This window comes from Coffea arabica, chromosome 5e, assembly GCF_036785885.1.
Source record: "Coffea arabica cultivar ET-39 chromosome 5e, Coffea Arabica ET-39 HiFi, whole genome shotgun sequence".
NCBI classification, from domain to species: domain Eukaryota; kingdom Viridiplantae; phylum Streptophyta; class Magnoliopsida; order Gentianales; family Rubiaceae; genus Coffea; species Coffea arabica.
The window spans coordinates 54,855,053-54,877,659 of NC_092318.1; the positions used below are offsets into that span (position 1 = coordinate 54,855,053).

General features: G+C 36.4%; 2 protein-coding genes across 6 annotated transcripts; both read left to right on the top strand.

The window, feature by feature from the left end:
* Window positions 1-1,893: 1,893 nt before the first annotated feature.
* On the top strand, window positions 1,894-11,841 carry LOC113736809 (zinc finger CCCH domain-containing protein 8). 5 transcript variants are annotated; one of them, XR_011814662.1, is made up of 13 exons: window positions 1,894-2,454; window positions 4,452-4,699; window positions 5,984-6,043; window positions 6,132-6,209; window positions 6,294-6,353; window positions 6,451-6,660; window positions 8,927-8,964; window positions 9,089-9,135; window positions 9,227-9,366; window positions 9,575-9,628; window positions 10,272-10,415; window positions 10,511-11,171; window positions 11,467-11,698. XR_011814662.1 is itself a non-coding variant. In XM_027263971.2 (13 exons), exons 1-13 carry the CDS (start codon window positions 2,082-2,084, stop codon window positions 11,653-11,655), a joined length of 1,563 nt encoding a protein of 520 aa, XP_027119772.2. In that variant the 5' UTR covers window positions 1,896-2,081; the 3' UTR covers window positions 11,656-11,841. The 5 variants fall into 5 exon arrangements, 4 of the variants coding, with proteins under 4 accessions (XP_027119772.2, XP_027119769.2, XP_027119771.2 ...); XM_027263971.2 differs by lacking the exon at window positions 10,511-11,171 and having other exon boundaries at window positions 1,896-2,239; window positions 2,318-2,454; window positions 11,467-11,841; XM_027263968.2 differs by lacking the exon at window positions 10,511-11,171 and having other exon boundaries at window positions 1,896-2,454; window positions 11,467-11,841.
* Window positions 11,842-12,492: 651 nt separating this feature from the next.
* On the top strand, window positions 12,493-21,307 carry LOC113736807 (ABC transporter D family member 2, chloroplastic). Its single transcript, XM_027263965.2, has 9 exons — window positions 12,493-13,447; window positions 13,625-13,692; window positions 14,757-15,083; window positions 15,261-15,425; window positions 16,312-16,540; window positions 18,419-18,660; window positions 18,756-19,080; window positions 20,437-20,708; window positions 20,833-21,307. Exons 1-9 carry the CDS (start codon window positions 12,910-12,912, stop codon window positions 21,016-21,018), a joined length of 2,352 nt encoding a protein of 783 aa, XP_027119766.2. The 5' UTR covers window positions 12,493-12,909; the 3' UTR covers window positions 21,019-21,307.
* The last annotated feature ends 1,300 nt before the right edge of the window (window positions 21,308-22,607 follow it).

A 22,607-nucleotide genomic window follows, 5' to 3' on the forward strand; every position in this document is an offset into this window, starting at 1 on the left:
TAATTTGCCACTACTTGGACTAGTTTGCACTTGTGAATGATACAAATTCATACGGAATATTATATAACCATAATCTCACATAATAATATGATAATAAATAGACTAATTTGCCCTTACTAATTATATTAAAATTTTTTGACTAATTTGCCCTTGTTCATTATTTTAAAATTTTTGACAAATGTACCCCTATTAATTAATTTAAAAGTTTTTGACTAATTTGCCCCTACTTACATCACAATAAAAGGATTTTATTACCCTTGAACTAAATTGCCTTTACTAATCATAATTTCTCAACCAAATTCTATATAAATACATAACCTTGTCAATTGGATTTTACAAATGAAGGTTTCAATAAGTTCAAACTCAACTCAAAGAAAAATATTTTATATTGGTTTGATTTTTTGTTCAATTTAATTCTAATTTAGATTCAAAAAACTATATTAAAATCTACTTTTAAGGGCCTTAATAGGTTGAGCTTGAGTGAATCCAACTTTTTATATATCAAAATCTTGATTTACTTTAGAATTTTAAAGTTTCAAATTATTAAATTATTTTATTTTAATGATCCTACAAATTAAAGAGTACTTTAGTAATTAATATAGTAATCTTATTTCATCAAATCTTCAACCAAACATAGGATAGGATTATTTTCCAATATGGGATGTTCATTTTTGGGATACTAAATTGTCAAATCAAATTTACATAATCAGATTTATAATCCCTTACATTTCACATTTGATCCTTCATTGACCATATGTATGAATAATTTTTTTTAAAAATTCATGTATATATTTATTTGATTTCACCTGAAAATTATAAATAGCATTTAATGTGTCTCTATTTGATTTCACATAAATAGGCTAATTGCTAATAATTTTGTTTTAAACCTATGTATATATCGATTTAATTTTACTATGTGAACCTATTCAATATTTGTGGCATTTTCTCTTTTGCTAATAATTCATTTATTGAGTTTTATAATAAGACCATCTAATTAATGGATTCTAATTCGAATTCTATAGTCATGCTAACAAATTGCAGTTTAAATCTAAAGTTTCTACTCACCACCTTTAAGATCAATAGTTGAAGTACTTGTTTTGTGATTGTTTTAAAATTTGAAAGTGCTAAATACTTATTTTTTTTTGTCTTACTTTTCATTTTTTTTTATTTTTTCTGTCCAAATTTGATTCGATATAAATACTCAATAATGTTTAGGATTAAATATCTTATTTGTTTTTAATTTTCGAGTAAAAGAAAATGAATATGAATGATAAACTAACAATTTTTTTAAAATCATATATATATATCTATTTGATTTAGTCTGAATAGTTGAAATGAAATAGAAATATATTACATATTATTCATACTATTCAGGTGAAATCAAATAGATATATATATATATATATATATATATATGGGTTTAGAAAAAACCTACTCGTACACATGATCAATTAGGAATGAAAAAAATTATTTTATAAAATGTGAGAGGCAAAAAAATTCAATTTGTGAAATGTGAAGAAAGAAAAAATTTATTTTGTAAAATATGATGGACTATAGATCAGATTATATCAATTTTGATTTAACAATTTTACTCTTCAAAAATAATCACGTGCAAAGTATATGGTGAATTTCGATAAAATATTAGTCAGAAACTTAGGTAGGAACTAAATTTGATCAATGTAAGTTTGTAAGGGATGTAAAATTATATTTTTAAAAGTAAGGGATGAAAAAAATTATTTTACAAAATGTGAAGAACTTTTTTAACGATTTTCTCATTTAAAAATGAGTAATTCCATCTTATCTCAATCGAACCACGGTAGATTAGTTGACAGATAGGATAGAGAAATATTGGATGAGCATAAAATAAGTAAATGTATGTACTCGGCGAAAGTACAAGTCACACGGAGACCTCGTTTTTTAACCTGGTACCGTCGACTGTCTATTGTATGTATATACTATATGTATTTTCTGGGCAGTGGAGGAGACTGTAGACTGGCGGAGAGGAGAGTCCCCCACCAGTGTTTTTGAGTAGTTAGGGCTTTAATAATAATTGAGTTCTTCTTCTGTACAAGCTTATTTGAATGGCGAATCAGATGTACAGGTTTAACTTTAGCAGTAACTACGGTGGAGGGGGAAAAGCAGCAGCAGCTAATCTGTATAATACTAACAGCTCAAGATCCATGGTTGCAGACTCATTCCTATCCTCCTCCGACACCTCATCATTGCTGGGCTCTTCCAGGTACCTAACTTCCTCCGACCCGCTCTTCTCCTCGTCAGCGGCCCGCCTCTTCAGCCACTCCGACAGTTATTCGTTTAGAATTCCAGGTCTCGACGCCGTTTCTCCCACCACAACCTCCAAGCCCGCTTCTTCTTCTTCTTCCTGGCCTGGCCCTCCCGGTGTTGACATTGCTGACCCTTTTATTCTGGCTACTTTAAAACGTTCCTCCTCCCAAGGTAAGGGCTTTCTCCCCCGATTTATTTACTCCCTCCATTTTTCCCTAGCCTATCATTCAACTACTCATTGCTGCATTACCACCTACGGCCATTTCTCACCCATTAAGCTTCATTTCTTTTGGGTTGACTTTCAATGAAAGCCACTGCCTTTTTCTTTTCGATCATTTCTGCAGTATGATGCTTAGTCCACGGTTATTTAAATGGTTGTTCCAAACATGAAGAAGAACGGTCTTGACATAGTTCTGCCAAATGATTGCTAAACACTTTTCCTTTTTTTTTCCCTGTGGGATTCTGAATTATTCACAAGTGAGGTCTGTGGATGCAATTTCAGAGAGTATGGTTTAGCTAAGGAGCAAGTCCTTTAAAGTCTTTTCACTCGTGCACATTCTGTGATTGCTGCTTTAATGTGAAGATGAAACTCTATTAATAAGTGACGTTTACTTGAATTTTGGTTTCATCATTTTTTTGGGTGATGGAAACTAGTTATCTTGTTGATGTCTTACTTGCTAACTGCTATCCAGATCTCATGATCATTGTATGCTTTTGCCCATCCAAATAACTCCTAGTCAACTGGTGAATATCAAACCACCTGGCTGAAGTGAATTTGATGAATAGTTGGTCAGAGAATCTCAATCTTACGTACAACTTTAAATTTGCTGATTACTTCCGGTGTCTTGAGGCGTTGTGCCATGAAATTTAACGTTGAAGCTGAAGTAGCATCTACTTGCACAGTGCTCTTATGGTTGAAGCCTTTTCCTTGAGGTCCCGATATTGATAGAAACTTGAGTGAGTCATCCTATGACGGTAGTTGCATCATGTTAAGCTCAGCTTGATCAATACAATTTTTCTTGGTGGATCAAGTATCTATTTCTTGAAATGATGTTTGGAAAATAGTTTTTTCTGTTAAAAAAACTGTCTTTAAGTTTTGACAGGACTTGTGCCTTTTTCAATAGATTATTACGGGCCATATAGGCCTAGCCTTGTACATAAATCAACAAAACCAGGGGGCTTGTGAGGGATTTCCTATTAGAGTCTGTGGTCTTACAGTATCTTTGGCTCAAGAAAGCAGAGAATATGGAATGAAATGTTTATCTTCTTCTTACTTGGAGGAAGTTGAAGGGAAGGGAGAAAATAATTCGATGCTGTTTGGATGGAAGGAAACGAAAAGAAAGGAAAGGGGAGTAAATAAAAGAAGTATTTATCTAACATGTTGGGGTAAATGTGATAGGAAAAGACAATTTTTGTGTAAGAGGACAGATAGGAAAGGGAACAATTATTAAAAACTCTATATAACTTAGGGTACTCATTAAAATGGTTTTCTATCTCTTCGAGTCTATCCACTTTTGGGCAAAATGAAACTTGAGTCTTATAGCTTTATCTTGTCACTCCCTTTATTTCCATACCATTCTTTTACATATCCTACAGACCATCTAATCCTTCCTGTTCCTTTCCTTTCCTTTTCTTTGATTCCATCAATCTGAGAGTGCTTAACTTGTCAGTGGCAGAAAGAAGGGATCAATTTGCCTCCACATATCAGATGTGATGACTCATAATCTTACTCTTTATCTCCGCCAATTCCCTCCAGTTTGGTAGGAAAGGAGCGTTTGGCTAAGTAGCCACGAGGAATGCCTGGCTTTCTGGTTGTGCTTATCTTCTTTCTCCACTTCTTCATAAGAACTGAGGCATTTATCACTTACTTTTGCTTCATCTGTTGTTTCTTTTCTTACCCAGCCATGATTCCTGTTCTTGGCACGTCAAAAGATGAGATATAAGTTCTATATGTATGATGTAATATTGGTCACTAAAACATGTAATTTCATATTTAGCTAGTCTTCATAATTGCAACGATTGTACATTGTAATATTCATCTTATTTTCTCTTTCTGGATTTTCTGTTTTGCTAGCCCTTTTGAAACATGTAAACTATGCTAATACATTAAGGTATATCTTGATGTGTCTTTTCCTTTTCTTTTTCTATATGTCTATGATCTATCATAGCACTCTATCATCAGACTGTTTTTGGTGCCCATAACCCAATTGGGCAAACCGAAGCTTGGTTTTCCACCAACCCTTTAGCCAAGCGCCCTAGATTCGAGAGTGCAGGCAATTTGCCCATTTATCCCCAGAGACCTGGAGAGAAGGACTGTGCCTATTATATGCTTACAAGAACCTGTAAATATGGAGATAGCTGCAAATTTGACCATCCTATTTGGGTTCCAGAGGGTGGAATCCCAGATTGGAAAGAGGTGATGGTTTACTGCTATTATCTATCCTACTAGTGAGCTCGTGCATTATTTACTATATTACTAGATATTATGATTATTATTCTATGTTCAGCTAGCAGAGCCTACATACCTTATTAACGTAGTAAATATAAGTGGTGTCCTATAGATTCTGTTCTGGTGAACTATATGATATTCCTAACTTAAGTTGCTTTAGTGGTAGGTAGACCAATCTATGGCTTTTTACCTTGAGTTGCATCATGCAGTGAAACCGTGTAACTGCACATGCTAGTAACTTTTGTTCAACCCTTCTTTTGGTTCATTTGTTTTTAGCATCTTTACCTTTTAAGACTACTAGATAACTACTTCCATCATTATATGGTCATAAATCTCATCAGTATTTTCTAGGTGTCTTGACTTCTCATTAGCAATTTTGACTTTTTTTTCGTTTTCTTTTTCATTGTTCAATTGCGTGCAGTTCTTGTCTGCCTTTGCATATGAACATGTGATGCTGGAACTTGGTCATCTCTCATAGAAACATTCAGTGCGCGTGCACACACCTAGGCACTTCATTTTATGAGCTCAACAGTGTCATTTTAGTTTTATACCTCTTAAAAGTCAGCTGACTTCTTTGTTATGTGCTTTGGCGGCACCACCTGTTAACACATGATAAGTTAGAATTGCTGAACGATTCAGGCAGCATATTTGAAAATGCAATTAGTTGCGGGTTTGGAAGTGTATTTGTAACTAGCATAGAATATGAAGATTGAAATAATTTATTCTGGTATTTAACAGTCAAAGTCTGCTGGGTTCTTATTACATGTTATGACAAGTTGATTGCATAAAATTCACATCTTTGTTGAGGGAAAGTTTTTGTGATAGTCTGGCAGTAACTTGAATCTAGGTCTACTATTGGAGTTTTAAATTACTATATACATGATGTTGCTTTTATATCTGGTGTCTTGCTTTAGTGTTTCTGGTTGCTTGAATTTTGCCATTGAAATTTCTGGATGAAACTATTGATGGTTCGATTCTGGTATTTCTTAATATTTCAGGTGCTTTTCTCCTTATCAGATTGGCATGCATTTAAAATTTGGCTGACGCCTTTCATTGGTTGTGCATTTCAAGCTTTTAGACATTTAATCTCTTCTCTTCAAAAGTTTGCGAGTATTTTAGTTATAATGAATTGGATTTGTATCACAATTTCTGTTTTCTGCTTCCTACTTTAGTTTGGTTGTACTCCCACCTTTGATTTTTAATAGTGGTTTGCCTGCAAAATTGAGGAACATCTACCATGAACTTATGTAGGTCCCACTTGTTGATACAAGTGAACCCTTACCAGAGAGACCAGGAGAGCCAGATTGTCCGGTAAGCAAAAGTTTTGTGTTGTTTAGTGGCTTAAAAATGACTGTAGTCCATAGTTGACTGATCATTTCTTTTATTCCTCATGTACCAGTTTTTTATGAAGACACAAAGATGCAAATTTGGAACGAGGTGCAAATTTAACCACCCAATAGAGAAAATAACTCCTTTGGTAGGCTCTACTGAAATTGGCAATTATGTGTTCCTCTGAGTTAACATGCTGTTTCACTGTTTTGTATTATTATTGGTACCCTAGGTTGCATTGGAGACCAATTCTGCTGTATTGCCTGAGAGGCCATCTGAACCTCCATGTGCGGTATGATATAGGTTTACTTATTGAGGATTCTTTTTTGCTTTTTTAGTTATATATCAGTTTATATGTTCATGACTAAGTTGATCTGAAATTCAAGCAGTTCTATATGAAGACTGGACAATGTAAATTTGGTGCAACCTGCAAATTTCATCACCCAAAAGATCTACAGATATCAACAGCTGGACAAGAAAATAGCTTTGGTGAGCAGAGCAAATTATCTACTAATGAAACAAGTGGAGATTTCAAGGCAGTGAAGCCACCTGTTACTCCAGCAATGATGCATAATACGAAAGGACTGCCTATTAGATTGGTAATATATGCTTTCTTATGTTTAGCTCATATATGGATTCTATGAAGGGACCCATTTCTTATGGGAATTTTGCTTTTGCATATTAGAGTGGTAATACCTTATGCTGAGCATACTTTAACATATGCTTTCTTATCTTTAGCTCATATATGAATTCTATGAAGGGAGCCATTTCTTATGGGAATTTTGCTTTTGCATATTAGAGTGGTAATACCTTACGCTAATCATACTTGCACTAGACTGCAGTAAATTCCTTTTTTGGGAATTTATGAAGTCTGATATCTGAATTTTTTATTTTCTAATCATGAAAGATACAAATAATTTGCCTGGTTATGAGGTGGAATTAGTGACTGATGGGTGTAAGCCTTTAGGACTTGGTAAGTCATAAAATATTTCTTCCTAGTTAATTAATACTTGTCAAACAGGGGTATAGCAATGGGCACACGCCATTAGTTTGGAGTGGTTGGGTTGGAGTACATTGTAAGCGGTAAATCGCTAGCTCACCTTCATTATCCAAATAACATCCCGCTTTCTCTCTATCTCTCTCTCTCTCTCTCTCTGAACTGGATCTGGAGTGCTTAGTTACCGGACGAGTTTTAATTTAATCCAATCCACAATAGCCTTCTTTTGAGTAATAGATCTTGCAAATAAAAAATGATATTAATGGACTTGATAAAGATAAGAGGCAACATATTCATTTTGCATAATGATACCATCCAGCCTTTATCGCAGTACAAATATTTCCAAACAACCAAAGCAAATTAATTTTATCCATTCACCTGGGATAACAAGTTTAATAGGGATTCACCCATATTATGAAATCCAAGCAAACATGAGGTGGCATTTTATTTGAAATGCAATTTTGTCACCTGAATGCCTGTTTTCAAATAAAGGCTTTACTAAGGAGAATTTCTCAATAATTGGTTGCTCCAATAATGGATTCCTGCCATTTGGAATCACTGTTTTTTTCTTCCTTCTTTTTATGTGTTTATTTCTCCTGATTAGTCTGATTAAACCCTGTTATAAATGGGCTAACTACAAATAGACAAGTCTAAGTTGTGTTTACGGTATACAATATCCGATTACCATTTTTATACTGTTAATATATTACTTTTCAGGTCATTGTCATCTCAGAGAATTTGATCCTTCTCATTGCAGTCTAAGCCTATGCATCAGCTTGTTAATGTCATTGGTTTGTAGTCAATTTTGCCTTCCTAAACTGAATCTGCCGTGGTGAATTTACCTATAGCTTCTTTATCTGCTTTTATCAGAAAAGAGGTTATTCAAATCATCCTCTAGCAGTTTTGTCCAAGAACACAAAACAAACCTGTCTCTCTAAGCATTCCTAACCAGAAAATCAATGAGGTTTGGAGAATTAGCCCATAGATTGATGGTAACTTTCCTATGTTGGTCCCAGAGGATAGTTTAATCTTCTTTGAACTCCAATTCAAAGTTAATGCATCCCTAGTATTGTGTCTAATTGTATTCTCAACATGTTATCATCTTCAGTCACGAATCTGTGTCATTTGCTCAATCTTTTTTTCTTTTTTTTTAACAACATTTTTTCCCTTAATTTCCAAAGTCATGACCTTCCAACCTTGTACTGAAAATTCTTAGTTATAACTTGTGTTAGATTCGGAAGTTCGTAATATTCAAGCTAAATTTTGAAAGACAGATGAGGTACATGTTTGATATGGTTTAACTGGATTTCTAACAATGGAATTACATTGTTGACTATGTGACTAAACACATTTGGATTTTCATATGTCTTTCGGGGTTGGAGAACATGCATTGGAATACTAGATATATGCTTAAAACAAGACTATCATTATATACTTGCTCCATTTTCACACAACCATTTTCACACTCCATTTTCACAGTGAAAATGGAGTAAGGAGTTTAACTGTATGAAATCTAACGGTCAAAATTGAAAATATGTGTTAGATTGTTGAATATATAAAAGTAGCAGATGCCATATTTAACGGAGGCTTTATAACTCCTTTTCTACTTCTGGCTCTTGGTTACTCATTTAAAACTCTGGACATCAAAAAAAGAAAAAAAAAAGGGTCATTGTGGTAGCATGAAGCTCCTGACATTGTGGCTTGATATAGTGCTGTTCATGAACAGTTAAACTTCCCTGTCAAACTCCAACAAATGCTAGATAAAATTTTAATGTATATTATAACTTTCGCTTCTGGGATTCGGTGGCCATATTTGAAATCTGGGCTCTGAGTTTTATATTCTGCTTAGACATTTTTCTCTCTGACAGGGAGAAGTTGATTGTCCATTCTACCTGAAAACTGGCAGGTGAGTTTAGCAGGCTATGAACAGCTGGAACCACTTTCTTCTTTCTTCATTTCCTTTTCAAATTCTGTTAGAAGGGATGATTTTTCTGATTGTTTTCATTTTTTTTCCTTGCATCATGAGTCAGCTGCAAGTATGGTCAAACATGTCGGTACAATCACCCAGATAGAAATGGTAAACTGTTTCTCATAAGATGTGTTATTAAATATTGTTTAGTGCATTTTTGTTTTTTCGTCAACACAATGCTAGAGAATTAATCTTTTAGGAATTTCAGCAATCAATCCCCCTGCTGCTGCTATAGGTGCAGCGTATATAGCCTCTCCTGCACCAAATTTAAGCATCGGAATTGTTAATCCAGCTGCATCTATCCTGCAGACTTTTGACCCAAGGCTGACACAGACAACGGTGAGATAGAGATCATTTATGCTTACAGCTCTTTGTACAATATCTAATACATGTTTTGGCAGACTTGTCTTTCGTGTGATGTATATGTAAGATGGACTAAACCCTTGCTTTTCTTGCCTTTGTCTTCCCCCATATAAGTCCTTGTACGTCTAGCTGGAATACCATAAACTTCACTCTACTAAGAAAAGTTAAATTTCTATTATTGCAGGTTGGATTGGCCGCTGCTATCTACCCACAACGACCTGGAGAGACTGCGTGTGATGTCTGTATTTCCTTGATTTTCAAGAATTTAACTTAAATGTCCTAGGAATATGATTTCCGGCAAACCACATGTATTGGCTACTTAGGATTTTCCTTTGCTTATGAGCTGCAGACCTTGTTTTCTTGACTTGGATGGAAGCATGGTCTTCATTTTGCTAAAAAATAGCTTTCTCCACTCCAAAATTATCTTTACTTATGTTCATTTTCTCCTCTCAAAAATATAAGACTGTTCTAAACTGTATGTTGCTCCGATGAGAGCTAGTGGAAATTTCATCATGGATAGATGCCCCTTGGCCTTTCTCTAATTGTTGACCAAGTGAGGTGGTTAAAATTTTGTAGATGAAACCAATTGATGTTACACTTCTACCTCCCTTTTTTTTTTTTTCAGTTCTCGCACTTTGTGAATGAATAAATTTGTTTACCAGCTAAATCCACCTCTCTGGATAGATGCCTCTTGGCCTCTCTCTAATTTTGACCGAGTGAGATTGTTAAACATGTGTAGATAAAACTAGTTGATGCTAGACTTCTACTTTTATTTAGTTCTTGCATTATGTGAATGAATGAATTTGTTTACTAGCTAAATGAACCTCTCTCTCTCTCACACGTGTGTATGTGTTTCTTGAATGTGTCCTTTGCTGTTGTAGTTCTATATGAAAACTGGGGACTGCAAATTTGGTCAAAGATGCAAATTTCATCATCCTATTGATCGTTCAGCTCCCATAATATCAGGAAAGGAAACTCAGCAGGAAAATGTTAAGCTCACTCGTGCAGGCTTACCCAGGAGAGAGGTACCTTATCTTTTATATGTCAATGCATGTTTATTTTCCCCATTTCCTCTTCTTGTACATCCTCATCTGAGGATTTTGATTAGCTGACATTTTAGGTCTGATTGCTGGGCATGGAATGGTTTGTGAAAGCAAAAATATATATATTTTTTGCTACTTAGCATACAGGGTAATCTATTTCTGCACTAGAGTACCTCGGTGGTGGTTGGTTAGCTGGGGTTGGAGAAGTGTTTAAGATGATGGGCGGCTGCCTTTCATAAATTATGTTGGTATTACCGTTTGGCCAATCTGCCTTTTATATGAGATGATATCAATTTGCATCTCATTTTGTCAGCATTTACATGTTTTTTAGTTTTAATATTATGATTTAGGATGCTCATTTGCTATGAGCCGATGTAAACCAAGAACTCTTTGGGGGCCTTGGGTACGATTTAAGACATGCTACTTGTCAAGACAAGGAACATATGAAATTAATATTCGCATATCAAAATGAGCATCTGCCAATGTTTTGAAGCTAAAAAAGCATTGTTTAAGGGGTGTAAAATGCCATGGAGATTGTAGCTCGTCTTGGGAGCGGTGTGGCTGGTGGCAGGAAGACAGAATTGTAGGAAGTGGCAAAGTAAAAGAAAATGAGGACAGCTGGCTAAGAAAAGGAAACAGAGAGGGAACGGGGTTGAGTAAACAGAAAGAATAAGGTAGAAAGAGGTTTGGAGGCGCACCTATTGGTTGGATCGTCGGAAATGGTTATCAGTGCATTGGGTATGGTTTTCAAACCTTGAAATTTCAACCTTTTCCGGTGAAGGAAAGTTAATGTTCTCTGTTTTAGTATCAAAAGTTTACCAAATTTGAGTGTGAACATTGTTGGCCTTTGTAATGCTTTGAAAGGGGCCAGTTAGTCGTCCATGGAAGTTCTTTGGCATTATAACTCAATGTCATAGTTAAGGGTGGGAAATGCTTTGTTGAATTGGTGAAAGAGGTGACCTCTATTTTTTTTGGTTTAATGGATGAACTTTTCATTTAAAGGAAATTTTATTTGTGTGTTGAATCTGTTCAGGGTGCCATTCACTGCCCTTATTATATGAAGACTGGAACATGCAAGTATGGTGCGACTTGCAGGTTTGACCATCCACCTCCTGGAGAGGTATTGGCTATGGGAACAACGGCGCAAGGGACGTGGTCGCCTACTGGGGGAGAAGCAGAGGAGGGCTCAAGCGGGCCTGAAACCGGCGGAGAAAAACAGTAGGCCTGGTTTTACCTATTTTTTGTTGCTTGGGAACGTTTGGAGCTAGCAATTGTGCTGTATTATGCGTAAACAGTTAATGGATCGTATATGGAAATATTGGACATTATTGATCTGTTTGTGTGTAGAGCCATTTCTCTTTGTAACTCAAGAAAGACTTGCTGCTGAAGTATTTGGCATTTTCACGTCCGTTTATTTTTTTTCAAAATAAATTATCATCAATCTCACTTCCCATGCAGCTTGCCGTCTCCAAATGAAGGTTGAAAAAGTTGACCATCACAAGTATATGGGTGTGCAATGAATTTGAAATCAGTGGAATTTTGTCGTTCAATCGAATTCGATTTTGAATTCACTAGTTTTGATTTTGAATTTGATTTTTTCCCTTTTTTTTTAAAATAATTTTTCGTAATTTACTCTTTTTGCTCTTTTCAGTAAAACAACTCTTCATCAAATTCGGACAAAAATTAGGTTTTGCTCTTTTTGGAGTTTTGTTTTGTTAGATGTATTATTATCATGTTGTATGATATAAATTTTATATTATATATATTATGAAAAAATATTATAAAATGAATTTGAAATCGAAAATTTTGATTTCAAAAACTTCATTATTGAATTATAGAACCGATTTTGCATAATTCGAAATTGAAAAAATCAATTTCCATTCCGAATCCTGAATTACCGATTTTTCATAATTCGAAATTGAAAAAATCAATTTCCATTCCGAATCCTAAATTACGAGGCAAATTGAAATTTTCGATTTTGCACGCTCCTCACGTTTGGATCCACAAATAAAGGAAAGGATATCAAACTGAGCAGGAAGGTAGACATGAGAATGAATCCTTAAGAGAAAAAAAAAAAAAAAAAAAAAGACATGAGGACGGTTGTGTATTGTCGTGGCATGATTGGGGTGGCCTAACTGTGTTGTGTTTTGGATAGGTGCTGGGAAGATAATTGGCTGGTGCGGACTGGGGACATATTGGCCGGTGCGTCCTCTACTACCTGCTGGCTGCTGCTTCTTGATTTGAGATACGAGTATGGTGCCTAACATGGCGGCTTGATTATTAGCAGTACCAACCGCAGGTTGTTGTATGAGAGAAAACGCCGGTAGCCGGCTGGACTGCCTACCTTGCCTTACCTTTCCACTCCTAAACCGAAAAATAGAGAAATAGCAACACACTAACTAACATATACTACTGGTCATCTCCGGCTCAGGAGGAGCAAGCAAGGGTTTTTTTCGCCTTGCCAAAAAAAAAAAAAATGGTTCAACAGGGTCACGTGCTACTGCAGCTACCATTTCAAACCCAATCCCTTCAATTCTTCTTCTTCTGCAGCAGCAGCAGCAGCAGCAAATGCTGCAAACCCAAGAAGAAGAAGAAGAAGAAGAATGGACCACCCATGATTATGAATGCCGCCTCTACTACACTTGACCACACATTTCGCCCTCCTTGTCCACCCTACCTCTTCCCCTTCCCTCCTCCTCCTCCACCTCTCTTTCTCAAGCATCTGCCCATGTCGCCAGTTTCCTTGCGCCACAGGAAAAACTCCAAATCTTTCGCAACCGCCGCTGCACAACAACCCCCTCCCCCGGATTCCTCTCCTCCTCCTTCCTCCCCGCCAAGACTGCAAACCCTTGCCCGGAGGTTCTGGAAAGTTGCTGCTCCTTATTGGTACTCCTCCGATGACAAAGTGCAGGCTAGATCGAGGCTGCTTGCTGTTTTTGCTCTCACCCTTGGAACCACCGGTATCAGTGTTGGTTTCAACTTCCTCGGCCGTGACTTCTATAACGCTCTTGCCAGTACGACTACCCATTCCACCCTCCCTCCCCAAAAAAAAAAAAAAAAACCTTTCTTCACAATCACTACTACTGCGTACTATATATCCTTACAGTTGTCTCTTTCTTCTTCTTTCTCGTAGCTCATCTCATTTTGTGTCTGAATTCCTTTTTGTTTTCATTGTTTAATCGGTGCTGCAGACAAGGATCAGGAGCAGTTTACCAAGCAATTGCTATATTACCTCGCTGGTTTTGCGGGTGGAATTCCGGTGAGGATGGCTCCACTTTCTTTAGGTATTTGTTGTTTCTTTCTAAAATTAGGCTTTATCCTCCGTGAGCCATCTTTACTTTACAATCTTTGCTTTTCTTTTCCTTTTTCTTTAAAATAATTAATGAAAATATTTTGCAATATCTCAGGAAGGTTGACACACTAACCAACAATGGGAAAAAGGAAAAAAAATAAAAAAAAAGGCACTCACAAGCTAGCTATCATTCTTTCGTGCTACCTGTACAAATACTTGCAGTGATAACACAATTATGGACAGAGTACTTCTCAGATATCCAAAGCTGGGGGAACAAGTTACATTGGACCTTAAACTTACTTTTCTTGGCAATATACTAGTGATCATAACACCTCTATGTGTGCTTGATGTAGGAGTGTTGTGATTTTATTTGAAAGTGGCGTTTCAACACTTACTGATATAGGATCATAAGGTGAGATGGTGGCTTAGTTTTGTTAACTATGATGTTGGACCAAAGCTATGGATAAATAAAATAAAGGTACGTAAATAACTTCCTAGGATGAATTTAATTCTTAATATGACTACCTTCTCGAAAGTTACTAGCTTCTCTTATTTATTTTCTTTCAGAAGGGCAGGGTAGGCGTGAAATTGGGGGCAAGGGGAAGCCAAAAGGGGTGGAACTGTGAAAAAGGAATAAAGACCTTTTACTATTTTGGCTCTAGTTTTTAAAATCCTTATGATGTTTCACATGTTGATTGAATGTTGTGCTCCCATTATCCACAGTACTAATTCGTGGATTAACACAGATACAAGTATTAAGCCTAATGAGCTTTGATCACCGCAATTTTATTTTCTTTTAGTTATGCAGCCAACAATAAGGTATTTTATTTTAGTTCATTAAATTGATTATGTCTTTTATGTTAAATAAGTAGATCTTCAATATGGAATCACAGTTTCACTATAATTATTTCAAAAACAGTTTGAAGGATACAAAATACTAAAAAAATGAGATCTGTAGATGCAGTAACAGCTATAATATTTCTGTTCCTGTCGAGCATTCATACTCTCATACTCACAAAGTTATTTTGCAGTTTTTTGTTTTGCGAGATTATGCAAGAGATACACTTTCACTAAGATGGAGGTCTTGGATGACTAGCTATTATATGGAACGATATCTGAAGAATCAGACATTTTATAAAATACAATCTCAGTCAATACTCGACAACCCAGACCAAAGGATCGTTGATGACTTAAGTTCCTTCACAGGAACAGCTCTTTCTTTTTCATTGACACTCTTCAATGCTGCAGTAGACTTGATTTCTTTTAGCAACATCTTATATGGCATATATCCGCCACTTTTTGCTGTTCTTCTTGTCTACTCTGTTGCTGGAACAGCCATAAGTATTTTCCTGGGAAAGGTATTTTTTTTAATCTTCGAAATTTCACTTTTGTCTTCTTCTTCTTATAGTCGTTTGAACACATGCCCACACATGATATATTTGTAACTTTTGTCTCCGCACTTTGTTTAATGAATCTATTCTGGGAGATAATGCCCTTGTTGTTTCTGATGATATGAAACTTTGCATTAATTTCAGGACTTGGTGACCTTGAATTTCCTGCAAGAGAAAAAGGAGGCAGATTTTCGCTATGGACTTGTACGTGTACGAGAAAATGCTGAATCAATTGCATTTTATGGTGGAGAGGGGAATGAGATGCAGCTGCTGTTACAACGTTTTAGAAGCGCATTTGAAAATCTAACTGTATGGAAACATCTGAGTTTCTCTTTTATAGCTCACAGATCTTTAGAACAATGTGTGATTGACAGCCAGATTGCCACATGTATTTGCAGTTAATATGTCTATACATAACATTGCCTATATTGCTCCATCTGGCACCTTTATTCACATGAATGAGAATTTATATTGATCTGATAATCCAATCAAATCATGATATTTGGCATGATTAACATGCCATTGCTACAGACTGAAAATCATGTTGCAACATGCATTACCACTCAAGCATATTTCTGGATTACTTAAGCCAATAATTGTCACGTGCCTATGATCACCTTGTAAAGGCTCTGGCTTAAAATCTGCCACCATTTTCACATAATTGCTTTTGATGAGCTTAATTGCTAATCTTTTCTATCTACACGATTTGGTGCCTCATAGCTTTCTGACAATTCCATTGATAAGCTCAGGCAACAGGCAGCTTATTCTTTCCAAACTACAAATGGAGTTTGATGAGCTTATTCTTTCTGACAATTGCTAATCATGTTGCGGGATTTCTTTGTGATCGCTTTCTGATCCTCCTTATAACAGAGAGGTTTATGCTGTTGCAACAAAATCTGAAGCTTAGAACATTTTCTTTTGTGTAATCAATTTTTAGTGCTATATTCCTTTTGAACCAATGATGCCTAGGTCACCTGTCAACTGACAAACATACCTAGGAGGAGTTCTTTATACTTTTGAATGAAGGAATAGCATCCTAAACAAAGAGCGAAAGCCACCTAACTTTATGAATTTTTAATGTCATCTTCTCTGTACCAGTCATGTTTGTGTTCTTTTCTTGGTCATATTTTTCTGTTTATATATCATTGAATATGTTCTCAAGATTCCTTGTCTCATGTTCATTTTCGTTTTACAGCAACTACTGATATCTTCCAGAAATCTGGAGTTCTTCACCAATGGCTACCGGATTCTCATACAGGTTCTCCCTGTTGCAGTTGTAGCACCTATGTATTTCTCTGGTAAAATTGAGTTTGGGGTTATAAATCAATCTGTATCAGCCTTCAATCATATTCTTGGAGATTTCTCCCTCATTGTGTACCAGTTTCAAGCTATCAGTGCCTTTTCAGCCATCATTGATCGATTAGGTATCCCGTCTCCTCTTGCTGGACAACATATGGTCTTACTTGTTTGGGCAACATCCTCTTATTTCTTTTCACAAAACCATGCATGCAGGACTGATAACTCTTAAAATTATATAGCGCCATCAAGAAATAGAAGCTCTACAATTGTTTTCTCTTGAATATTCATTAATAGGTATGAAGACTTCAATGACAATTTGAAAATGATTGGTTCTGGCTTAAAGGGTTGATTTGTCTTCATTTTTTTTTCCCCCAAAACATTAAGAGAATTTTATTGATGGTAAGAGCTTTACAGTAGAGAGCAGAGGCTCAAACAAAGCTAAACAACTTGTGTTCAATGACTCTGAGGATTCATCCATTTCTCATCCATACGTATGCCTAAGGCATAAGAGCTGATTTGCTCACTAATTTCATTCCTATCTTCAATAACTAAACAAAAAGAGCACATTTGAAACAACACCTTTAAACTTTGTATATCCTCCATTAGAGTGCCATCCTGCTGTCCGGAGCTCTCTGAGATGTTAACTGTCTCAAGAGTTCCTTGATCTGCATTTGTGTTTTGATTTGTCTGATTTTTGAAGAATCAACTAATTCAGCAGCATCATCAACTTTTGCTATTGTTTTTGTTTTCCTAAAATACTGCAGTAGTTGTTTAAAACTGATTTACTAGGAACGTAAATGTGCTAGGCATATGCTTTATTAAGGTTTTCTTGATCAGTCTGGGCCAACTCTTAAGGTTTTGCTGCCCTCTAAATCATCTGTTTATACTGGAGCAGTAGTTTTCCCAAAGTTTAATTCCGAAAGACTACGTTCAGCTCTCTTGGGTTTTTCTGCTAAAAAGCTGTCCTTCAACCAAATTATTGTCATTTCTCTTCATCAGCTACCAAATTTGTGTGGTTGTGCAGGGTTTCCTACTGTTTTTCTGCACCAATAATGTAATGTAACTTGGTTCACATTTATATTAGAGGACTACAAGAAATAAGTAAATCTGAAAATCTACTATGCCTTTATTAGTTAATGATTGGATAAAGACATTTGAAATGCTTCTCTTGAATGCAGGAATGTGATACTCATCTCTGAGAAACAAAAGATAGCTTGTGGGACTGATGTTCTGTGTTTCTTTTTTTGGAACTATGGCTGAGATCTTTTTAGTATTTGGTTAGTGTTGTGATATTTTAAAAAAATTGTCCAAGGAGCAAAATGATAGTGCACATAATTGATTTTCTTTGGTTTTTCTATTTACCTCAAATCATGTACTTTTCTATATGTTTCTGTTCTGGTTCCAACCAGTCAAAAGCTTCTTGTATCGGTTAGACTTTGTGCACTCTGACCAACAGGTTCCAGATTATATAGGATTGTTGATATGGATTTATCATCCCACTTGTTTCAATACAATTTTGTAGATACTATACTAATGAAATGAGCAATTCACTGATAATGGTCATACATGGTTATTTTTTTACTTTGTCATCATTTCTGGATGTGTACTAGTTGTGATAATCTGATTCAATTGGTGAACTTCTTCAAATTTTCAGATGAAACCCAAAGGAAAAATGCATTTGGAGGAATGGAAGCCCAAAAAAATTAAGTATGCCACTTTGCAGATGGCAGCCTAAACTTTCTCAAAACCTCAAAGGGCAACCATAACTTTTCTGCAAATTAGCAACCTGAAAATTTTTACATTTTGTGAAGTGATGACAATATAGTAATGCTGGCAACATAAACTAACCAAATGACGTGTGTATGTAGCTATATGTCTCTCCAGCAGAAATTATCTTCACATGGAATATGGTACTTAAAATGTTGTAGTTAGATCTCTGTGATTTTGTCTGGAATTGCCTGCAGTTCTTATGTATGAAGACTTTAGATCTTGCAATGGTACAGGTGAATTTGATGATGTCCTGGATAGCCAGAATATAAAAGGTCGATCTGAATCCATGGAGAGAATCCTGATTAATTTCTGCAGTATAAGTGCAATGGAGACCTTGGAAACTAATGGATCTTTTTCCCTTGACAAGTCTGTAAAACTACTTGACGTTGAGCACTTGACCCTTCAAACGCCAATGAGTGGAACAACACTTATAAGGGACTTGTCGGTTGAGATATGTGAGAATGATCATTTGCTGGTTGGATTCCCTCTGTATCTTCTCTTTCACTCATATGTTAGTTTGGTAAGATTCTATGGAATGTGATAATCAATAATGTATCCCTTACTTAACAGGTAGCAGGACCAAGTGGAAGTGGCAAAACATCATTGTTGAGAGCTCTAGCAGGCCTTTGGAACAGTGGTCATGGAAAAATCACATTCTACGTAAAGGATGCTAGAGATCCTCAGTCATCCATTTCTCAAGAGCTAGCTTCCTGTGTAGTAGCTTCTACACATGAGACAGATGGAAATCTGCACAGCCTTAGACAGGGGAGCACTAGAAGTCTATTCTTCCTTCCCCAAAAACCATATATGGTGCTAGGAACACTTCGTCAGCAATTACTTTATCCTACCTGGACTGGAGATCCAACTTCTGCATTGGATGCTGCTAAATCAACAGGTAACATGTATTAGTGCTGCTGATTTCTTGCCCCAAATCTTTGAGTACTATTGTGTATGGAAACTGGATTATGGAGTACCTTATTTTGCCTCTCGATTTGCCTCAATCTTGTCGTGTTTTTATTGTGCATGTGATGTCAAAAAATGGTGGCTGGATAAGTTTCTAAAATCCCTATTCACACCCAGATTTTACTTCATAATGTATGGAAGCAGGGCCTTTTGTGTCTCAAACAACTATCCACAGCTTGATTTGTGCTGCTGTTTTTAGCATTTTTGGCACATGCTTTAGTTTCTATTATAAAAATTTTCCCTTACAGTTGATCATTTCTAGAAATTGGAACAACTCTGTGTTTTGCAATTCTTGAAGTTAATGTTAGAAGGCTCAAAGTCAACCATATCCGGGTGATTGGAGTAAAGTTTTACATAACTACATCAAGGGAAGATGGTTATTTTTTTCTGAAAATTTACATCAAAAAGCCTTGCTGTAGCTTTTAGAGTTTGAGGTTAAATAAATGAAGGAATAAGCTTGCTCTTTAAAGCATTGAACTAGGAACTTCCTCGCTTCCTGTATTGCAAGCGGACCTTCAGGAGTGACATTTCATTTGTAAATAGTAAAGCTGCATGCATGGTTTAACTCTGAGATGAGAAGTGGATGAGATTGGCGTGAAGACAGGCCATGTTTGAAGTGCTTTTGTTGGCATCAGGGTAATGGCAAAATCTTTGGGCAATAGCTTGTTAACTGGGGAATGATAGGTTATATACATTAGGTAGTTGAAAAAGGCAGAGAGGGTGGTGTGAAAAGTGGCCGCATCCAGCCATGTGTATATGTAGGAAATGCACTTTTAGAAGTTGTTTCAATGTAGCATTTTTACGGCACAACTTTGAGTGGATTGGAGCTTTGTTGACCAAGTCTGCACGGGGACTAGGCACATATATCATTTTATAATAGATGGAACATAAAAACTAGGGCAAGAAATTGTGGGTTTGTGCAATTTACAGCATCCTCATTTAGTTTTCTGGAACTGAAGCATTGCTACTCATTGTTTCCTAGCATACTAATATGGTGATGGACTGTCGTCAATCAAGACTTGCTTACTCATCCTTTTTTAACTGTTTTGGTGAACCTGCTTCCACCTCCCTTGCTTTTCCTTCTTTTTGTTAGTAACTTATCTATAGTTATGTGTCATATTGGTTAAGCTTTCCTTTCTCTCATTGTGTATCTGGTGGATTCCAATATCTGTGTGTTTATGAAACAAATTCTTGATGGGCTATCTTAATGTCGACATGGCATGCTGCTTAGTGGTCTCGACAAAAGAGCATTTGGAATTCCACTGAGATAATTTCTTTGATTGCATAGCTATGCTGCCATTCCTAATTCGTACCCCGAGCATCAACTGCCAGAGCATGAGGCCTTCACCTCCTACAAATGATGATTTAAGACGAGTTCTTGAAGATGTTGGACTTGGGTATCTATTATCACGTTGTAACAGTCTGGATTCCATAAATGAGTGGTCTAATGTCCTTTCACTGGGTGAGCAGCAGCGTCTTGCATTTGCACGCCTGCTGCTCTCCAAGCCATACTTGGCTCTATTGGACGAGGCTACGAGTGCATTGGATGAAGCAAATGAGGTACTGCTCATAGTCTTTGTTTGGAGGCCTCCGGTTAAATGACTAGAGGAAGATCTCAAAAACAAGTTGCAATCTACACACTCATCTAATGCGTTACGTTTTGGATTTATTCTTCTGCTTGCAGACTAATTTATATGGGAAAATTGGAGCTGCCGGTATCACATACGTAAGCATCGGGCATCGGAGGACGCTCTACAATTACCACACCAGGGTCTTGCATATATCCACGGCAGAACCATTGAGCATCCAGCGCAACTGGAACATTGAACCAATTAATCCGGAGAGGGTGTATAATTTGTCAAAGCAGTAGAGCTACGCGGTCCAAACCGCCTATGTGGATGCATGAGATGGTCGATTACCGACATGAAGCGCCATTTTTTTTTTTTTTTGGGGGTTGTAACCCACAATGGTACAACTCAAAACGCTACAATTCGATTATTACAATCAGTCCAAGGCGGGATCAATACATACAGATCCTGTGTATAGTACGAGTATGTTAACTCATTAACTGTTACTTTATGTGTCGAAACTGAATACTAGCAGTATATCTCCTTGAAAAAAAAAATATATATTTGATTGCATTGCAGTCACATTTTTCATTCTATCTTTGCAATCATCTTTTTATTTCATATATATCATATCACGAAAAATACTACAATTTTTTTTCCAACTTTTCAGAGTGAATCAGGATGAGGAGGGGGGGGGGGGATGAAGAAGAAGAAAGCGAAGGGGTTACTTGTGTTGTTGTTGTTTTCAAAGTATTATTGAGGTTTGCACCGATCCACAGGCAATGTACAAGTAGTAGTATACATTGCACCGGATCTGTCAAGAAGGGAATATTTAGACTCTGAAATTTATGCAGTGAGTGAATGAGTTTTGGTACAACTTACAAAGTAGACATGAATTAATGATTTGATGATTCTCCGGCCTCCAATATTAATTAATACTAAATTAATTTAAGCTTGATTAATAGTAATAATTTAAGGAAAGCAGTGATCGTAAAGGTGACGGCACTATTTGTTTTGTAATGGAAACAAATGGTTCGCCTCCGCCTCCTATAGATTAGCTGTTTTGCTGCCATATTAACAGTTGAATGGATGCGAGAAAAGGGAGGCTCCGTCTCCGTGTTTGACCAGCAATCGAACCCTTAGTTTAAAGTGGCCTAGCAGAGTAGTTTAACTTTAAAGTGCGTTAAATACTTATATCTATTCCAATCCCTTACTTGATTATATAACATTATTGTGTGTGTCTCTTCTTCTCAATTCTATTCGTGTACAAATGATGCATTGCAACTGTATTCGTTTTTTCTTCTCCTTATCCTTTCCTCTGTGAAGTTTGGATTCCACTCTTGAGAGAAAAAGAAGAAAGGTAAAAAGAAGAAAGGTTGCAGAGCAGAATGGGTGAAATAATGTGTGGATCACATATCGTAATTTGTGACCAGAGATGATATATATATATATACATATAGATGGCCGTTGGTATGGCCAGGGAAAGGGGGATTGGATGGAAAACCCGGCAGCAGCAGATTCAGCATGCAGCTGCTGGAGGATAGCGTACAAATCGTCTCGTCTGCTCACTGGCAAATTTTATTTTATTACTTTTTTGGGTTAAAAGAAAAAGCCGTCCGTCCCCAGGTCACCGTCTGGTGTCTGTATAGACTATATGTAGACTCCATCCCCATTCAACTCTAAACACTTGTCCGTTTTGTTTAATCCGATCGAGACCTTGGATTGTGATCGCAGCACGTGTAAATTCCACGGACTTTCAGGAAATTGCTTTCTTTTTACTTGCAAACCTCACGTGCAATTCCGCCCTCTAATTCCCGTAATTTCCTACTTTCAGCTTGCATACTTTCAATCTATATTACTAGGCCTCCCCGTCTCCATCTATAAGCATATA

Coding starts and splice junctions, on each gene's coding strand:
- LOC113736807 (XM_027263965.2), top strand. CDS start 12,910: ATGGTTCAACAGGGTCACGTGCTACTGCAGCTACCATTTCAAACCCAA. Junction 13,693..14,756: donor GTTTTGCGGGTGGAATTCCG/GTGAGGATGGCT, acceptor GTTATTTTGCAG/TTTTTTGTTTTGCGAGATTA. Junction 16,541..18,418: donor AGCCATCATTGATCGATTAG/GTATCCCGTCTC, acceptor GCAATGGTACAG/GTGAATTTGATGATGTCCTG.
- LOC113736809 (XM_027263968.2), top strand. CDS start 2,082: ATGGCGAATCAGATGTACAGGTTTAACTTTAGCAGTAACTACGGTGGA. Junction 6,044..6,131: donor CAGGAGAGCCAGATTGTCCG/GTAAGCAAAAGT, acceptor CTCATGTACCAG/TTTTTTATGAAGACACAAAG. Junction 6,354..6,450: donor CATCTGAACCTCCATGTGCG/GTATGATATAGG, acceptor AAATTCAAGCAG/TTCTATATGAAGACTGGACA.